The 7,051-nt window shown below is 46.3% G+C and overlaps 1 protein-coding gene across 1 annotated transcript; it reads left to right on the top strand.

Moving 5' to 3' along the window:
• The first annotated feature begins 306 nt into the window (after positions 1 to 306).
• On the top strand, positions 307 to 7,051 carry LOC132473851 (uncharacterized). Its single transcript, XM_060074133.1, has 4 exons — positions 307 to 601; positions 5,961 to 6,315; positions 6,450 to 6,668; positions 6,844 to 7,051. The coding sequence occupies exons 1-4, from the start codon at positions 307 to 309 to the stop codon at positions 7,049 to 7,051; spliced, it is 1,077 nt and encodes a 358-aa protein (XP_059930116.1).

Below are 7,051 nucleotides of genomic sequence, written 5' to 3'. Positions count from 1 at the left end.
CGGCTCCCCGAAAGGGACGTCGCCGCCGCCGCAAGAGACGCCGCGGCCGCAAGGGACGCTGCCGCAGCCGCAAGGGACGCTGCCGCAGCCGCAAGGGACGCTGCCGCAGCCGCAAGGGACGTTGCCGCCGCCGCCAGAGACGTTGCTGCTGCCGCAAGAGACGTCGCCGCTGCCGCAAGAGACGTCCCCGCCGCCGCAAGAGACGCTGCAGCCGCCGGCGCAAGGGACGCCACCGCCACCGCAGCGCGAGACCGGGACGCGCCGGCGCCGCCGGCCTACGCAGACGTGGGGACGGGTCGGCCCTGCATGCTGGCGACCTGCTTGGCGCAGGGGACGTCCGGGAGCCCGACGGTGCGGGTGATGAGCAGAGACACGCAGGCCCTTCTGGACACGGGCAGCGTGGTTACCCTCCTTCGCCCCGTCTTGGCGGGTGGGAAGGCGGGGGAGCCCATGGAGGTGGCCTGCGTGCACGGGGGGACCCGGACCTACGACACATGCCACGTGGTCATCCGGACCCCGCACGGGGTGTTCACGGCTCAGGCGGGGATTGTACCCAACCTCCCCGTGCCGCTCCTGATTGGGAGGGACTGCCCGATATTCCGTCGGCTTTGGGACCCGGCACTAGAGTCCCGGGGCAGGAGAGATGCGGTCGACGCCGCGGCAGGAGAGGCAGCCGCCGGCGCGGCGGGAGACGAGGCGGCGGGAGACGAGGCGGCGGGAGACGAGGCAGCCGGAGACGAGGCACAGCGGAGACGAGGCAGCCGGAGACGAGGTAGCCGGAGACGACGCTGCCGGAGACGACGCTGCCGGAGACGACGCTGCCGGAGACGACGCTGCCGGAGACGACGCTGCCGGAGACGACGCTGCCGGAGACGAAGCTGCCGGAGACGAAGCTGCCGGAGACGACGCTGCCGGAGACGACGCTGCCGGAGACGACGCTGCCGGAGACGACGCAACCGGCACCGCAGGAGACACCCGGCCCCGGCGAGATACCATCCTGGGCGGGTCCCTCGGCTACCTGGGGCTTGGACAAAGGGGGGAGGAGTGTGGCATCCCGCCACGTGGTCCTCGGCCTGGACGGGCCCGGGGTACCGTAGAGGACGGGGTGTACCACCCCCACCCACCAGCCGGCGAGAGAGAGCAGCCCTTTCGGCACCCCAATCAGGGTGATTGGGGGACACCTGGCCGAAAGCACGGTAGCCATGTTAAAAGGAGGCACAGCACAGCACGTCTCGGGTGCAGGAAGGAAGGGCTCGTGGCAGCAAGAGAGCCTAGAGGCCCACGGAGGCCCTAGAGACCGTGAGAACCCTGGTTGATTGAAGTGTTTGTATAATAAATGCCTGGAATGGCTTTAACCTTCAACAAACGCGTCGTTTGTACCGGTAACCCGGCTCACTCAAGGAGCGGGTTACCACAACACCTAACTTAACGTTAGGTGTTATTTTACAGGTGTCTTTCCTGCTTGTATGTCAGTTACAATGCTTTTAGTTGTCCACCCACTGTGTAATAGGGTGGTTGTAAGCATTTGGTTTTATGTGTCACAGTTTATGTTTGTTAAAGTTTACCTCAGTGTTAAAGTGCAGTTAAAGTGTATTACTGTTAATATTTCATACCTTAGCTTTCACATATCATTCATAGGCTATATATACAGTACATATATATTCATTTCACTGCACTTTACTGGTTTTTGCACTGTGGTTAGACTGAATTGCATTGCAATGACAATAAACTTGAAGGAATCTCATCACATTTTCATTATTAGTCTCATGTATAGCACACCAAGCATCTGTTATTTTATTAAAATGTAACATGCAGTCGTCACATATACTTCTCTTCTCTCTTCAGATGCACTTTTAAAAGATTTCAGTGCCACTCCCAGTGACACAGCATCAGGTTCTGCCGTCCCGTCTACCTCTGCACAGCCCTAAAACATTATTGTATTTTTTTTACACTTCAGTTGAGTGCTTGTTTAATCTCTGGTTAGAACCAAACTAGATAAACCATACTACATTTAATTGTATTTACAATAATTTGAATCTGAAGTCTATCTATTATTTTGCTTATGAATGCCTTTAGTAAACATCATGCATTTCTTTGCAGTATTTTGTGCATACCTTATTGTATGAGTGATTCATTGTCACTTGTTTTGCAAGACTTTTTTTTTACTGCAAAGTGTCTGATTATTAAATTTCCTAATGTCTGCAGTATTTTGTGCATACCACATTGTATTTATGATTCATTGCTTGTTACTTGATTTTTAATACGTTTTGTGTGTTTAATTTTCTATCTAAAATCAAAGAGTCTCAAAGACAAAGCTTTGTAGCTTCTCTGAGTTTATGAACATTGGTAGTCAAATTTACTGTGCGATCAAAAGGGGTAGGGGGCGCCAGCAAAAATCTTGCCTAGGGCGCCAAATTGGTCAGGGCCGGCCCTGGCATGGAGGTAGGCAGGGGCAGTTCCATCGACTGCCTTGTATGCCAGTACCATGGTCTTAAATTTGATGCGAGCTACTACAGGGAGCCAGTGGAGGTCCCGGAAGAGGGGGGTCACATGGGAGAACTTCGGTAGGTTGAACACGAGGCGCGCTGCCGCATTCTGGATGCGCTGCAAAGGTTTAATCACAGAACATGACATCCTGCCACTCATTTAAGAAACACAACATTGAACAGCCCCTGAAATTCATCAGGCAATCAACATTCCGACACGTTCGTTTCTAAGAATCTGACTGCCAAGACACAGTACGGCATTAGGGGAACTTCTTCGTTAACCATTTTTCCTTCATAATTATTTCTACCATATATATATTTTTCCGTTAGTGTTCTTGACTACAGAGGTTTAATTTCCCCAGAATTTAAAAGATTTTTCAGGTATATGCCTTTAAGAAAGCCCTTAATTCACTTGAGAAATGTGTGCTTGGAGGTTTCTGGATGTTGTATGCTTATCAATAGACATTTTGACCATGTGAATGAGACTGCAGTCCTGGTTTATCAGTGGCTCAATGGGATAATAATAATAATAATAATACATTTAATTTAGAGGCGCCTTTCAAGACACCCAAGGTCACCTTACAGAGCATATAGTCATCATTCAAAACTATGTAAAACAGACTAGGAATAAAAGGAAAACAGAGGTTAAACATGAATAATAATAATAATTTATAACACTCAAAGACGCCTAAAGTGAAGGGGGGACCTCACTAACCACCACCAATATGTAGCACCCACTTGGGTGATGCACGGCAGCCAATCGGCGCCAGAACGCTCACTACACACCAGCTTGAGGTGGAGAGTTAGGGATGAGGTGGAGAGTGAGGGAAAAGAACATATTTAAACACTATCGACCATATTTAAACACTGTCGATCACATTTAAACAATATCGACCACATTTAAACACTATCGACCACATTTAAACACTATGGACCACATGTAAACCCTATCGACCACATGTAAACACTATCGCCCACATTTAAACACTATCACCCACATTTAAACACTATGGACCACACGTAAACCCTATCGACCACATTTAAACACTATCGCCCACATTTAAACACTATCGCCCACATTTAAACACTATGGACCACATTTAAACACTATGGACCACATGTAAACCCTATCGACCACATGTAAACCCTATCGACCATATATAAACACTATCGACCACATTTAAACATGTAAACCCTATCGACCACAATTAAACACTATCGACCACATTTAAACACTATCGACCACATTTAAACATGTAAACCCTATCGACCACATTTAAACACTATCGACCACATTTAAACACTCTCGCCCACATAATGACTTGGACAGTTGATCCTTAGGTTGAGAGTTCGAATCCTGATTATATAATGATGAACATGACATTCGGCCATTGCTTTGCAGCTCACCTGAAAGCCGAGGAACAGTATTGCATCTTCATCATCATCTTTCCTTCATAATTATTTGTCATATTTGTATATCTTCCATTAGTGTGTTCTTGACTTTTACTTTTGCTCGGACCCGGTGAATCACCGCTTGCGGTTATATTTTTTCTTATGTTTTGTGTGTATGCTATGTGTGACTGTAGGCTACTGCTGCCTGTCTTGGCTAGGACACTGGAAGAGATGTTTAATCACAATGATGATTATTATTTTTCAACTAACCAGTTGCCTTGTATTTTAAAATGTCAATGCACTTTTCAGCCCTTTAATAATTGATTTGCATGCATAGTATACTACACTTTCCATTGAACAATTACCCCTGTTACCATATATTGACAGATTTTATAATGTAATCAAATGCTCACACACTAGCTGCTTTCAGACACACGTGTAAGTCCTGATATTCTCCTGATGGGCCGTATGTGTGAACAACATATCCCGCCATTTGTACCCTGAAAATCTCCTGAATAATACTACCCCTGAGGTAGTATTTTCTCTGTAGGAAATGTAAATTACCTTATATGTGAATGAGGAGTAGAAGGTCGGTATTTCTCACACCACTTCAGTGGGCGTGTTGATGACGGTTCTGCATGTCATTGAGTGGCCCCCTAAATGATATTCAGCCTGTTGCCTTTTGTTCGCTGAATGGTTAAAAAATATTTAAATGTTGGCACTGCTTTTAAGAGTCAATTGTGGTGAACACATGGTATACGTTGTAAAATTATGCGCAAAATGTTATTATATTATGTGCTCAGAAATTCGTTACATTATCGATTGGGGTTCCCACATTATTGCTATGTGTTTAATTACAACTAGAGGGTGAGCGCACGCAATGCGCGTGCGAAAACTCTAGCATACATAATGTTAACAAGTTCTAATGAGACACAAATATATCCGACTGTGATGCAGTTTCAAGCCACCCAGTAAACTGGCATAACAAGTATTACATTGCTCAATGATTTAAAAAAAATTGATAGTCAGCTGAGAACAAGAACACCAACAATGTTACATTTGAAACATTCAAACACGTGTGAGACACCAACCGCCATGGCGAGCTCTTTAAATGATACGCCGCCGGTGTTGTGCCGAATCTCGACCCCCCCGCATTCGCTTATCGTCAACGCCCCATATTTTCATTTAGTTCGAGGCGCTCTTCCTTCTGACAAAATTTGTCAAAATTAGTGTTTATATCATATCAGAACATCACAAGTTGAGCAACTTATCACAGAAAGCGATGGCATATTTTAGGTTGTAAGTTTTAATGGAACCTCCGACGACCCATGTACACTATAACATTCACAATAATGAACTACGAGAGCACTTAAATACGTAATAGTCTATAAGTAATACATTTATGCATTGTGTTATTTACTCATATTAATTTTGACAACACATTTAACTGTGACTGATCCAAAACTAAGGAAATCCTTTACTATGTACGGACTCAGTGAGCACAGTCTCTGGGCTGTGGGCCTACAGGTAACATCCCTTACTGTGCTTCCATTACTCTGTGCTGCATCAAAATGTCCCATGGTTTTAGCTGTCAGCAAGGCCACAATTTATCAACCCCCATTAAATCATATTAGTTATATCAATTAATCAGCCTGCTGTCTGTGTTTGTGTGTGCCCGTCCGTGTGTGTGTGTCTTTGTGTGTCCATGACTTTAGATGAGCCCTCAGAGGAAGACCTTATTCGGGACCTCTTCAGAAAGGGCCACTCCTACAACGTTATCTGCGATTTTTGGAAACAAAACACGGGATGGTAATGAGCCTGAAAACTCTCAAAAGAAGGCTGAAACAGCTCAACCTTAGTCGGAGGGCAAGTTATGCTCCGATGGAGACTGTGAACTCTGCCATCAGGACTGAACTGAATGGCTCAGGACAGCTGTTGGGCTACAGGGCTATGTGGCAGACCCTGCAACAGACGCATTCGTTGACCGTCAGACGAGATAATGCAAGCACTCAGATCCCTTAATCCAGAAAGAGTATCTCCGTCATGTGCACCGATTTTTCAGGCGATCCTATTGCGCTGCAGGACCCAATAAGGTGTGGCACGTGGATGGATATGACAAACTTAAGCCCTTTGGGATTGCCATCAGTGGCTGCATCGATGGGTATTCCAGGCGGCTTATGTGGCTCAGTAGTGACAGCACCAACAACAACCCTGCAGTAATAGCACGATATTACCTGCAGTGTGTTTCGAACTGTGGCGTAGTTCCAGCACGTCTTCGGACAGACTGTGGGACAGAAAACGGAGACATGGCTGCCATCCAATGTTCATTAAGGGAGGACCACACCGATGAATTTGCGGGACCTCTCAGCCACATGTATGGCACTTCAACTGCCAATCAAAGGATTGAAAGCTGGTGGTCCATTTTCAGGAAACAGAGGTAAGTTTGAAGGTGTCAATAGAAGAAGGCAGACACGCACGCGCTCTATAAATATTTAATTATTTATGTTTGTGTTAGAAACATTTATACAACACTGAGATAAATCACTTTGTATACTCTCATTCCATTATTAGGACACAGTTCTGGATGGATCTATTTAGTGACCTGAGAGACAGACACTACTTCAACGGCACCCATGAACACAAGTGCCTTGTATGGTATGTCTTGCTGGGCATCTTTCAGAAAGAGCTTGATGAGCACCGAGAGCTTTGGAACAACCACACCATCAGGCCTGTCCGTCAGTCTCTCTGTCCATCTGGAAAACCGGAGACCATGTACCACCTGCCTCACAGGTTTGTATATAGCACCTGTACTGTCATTTTCATTAAATGCTAGGTTGCATTTTCACTTGTGTAGGTCTATTTATTCGTTACCAAAGCCATCATGATTGACTGCCTATACCCTAGCCTTTGAGATTGAAATATAACTATTCATGAGTTCACTGTTGTGCTTTCTGTGCGGCCTTAGGTTTGGTGGAAGGGATTGTGGATTCCAAGTGGATCCCCAAGTGTTACAGGAGTTCAAAGACCTTCTGCCACCTACAAACAGTTTGTGTGGAGATGATAACCTCCAATATTTTGCCAACTTGGAGAGACAAAGCCAGCTCGCTCCACCCATCAACTGGCCAGCTGCTGTTGACAATTACCTAACACTCAAGGAGATGGCTGGACTTTAG

The sequence above is a fragment of the Gadus macrocephalus genome, chromosome 16 (genome assembly GCF_031168955.1).
Source record: "Gadus macrocephalus chromosome 16, ASM3116895v1".
NCBI lineage: Eukaryota > Metazoa > Chordata > Actinopteri > Gadiformes > Gadidae > Gadus > Gadus macrocephalus.
This window is presented reverse-complemented; position numbering and strand designations above follow the sequence as displayed.

Excerpts from the sequence above, each read along its gene's own strand:
- LOC132473851 (XM_060074133.1), top strand. The coding sequence starts at position 307 with ATGCTGGCGACCTGCTTGGCGCAGGGGACGTCCGGGAGCCCGACGGTG. Across the intron at positions 602-5,960 it reads GAGGGACTGCCCGATATTCC|GACCCAATAAGGTGTGGCAC; the intron begins GTCGGCTTTGGG and ends ATTGCGCTGCAG. Across the intron at positions 6,669-6,843 it reads ATGTACCACCTGCCTCACAG|GTTTGGTGGAAGGGATTGTG; the intron begins GTTTGTATATAG and ends GTGCGGCCTTAG.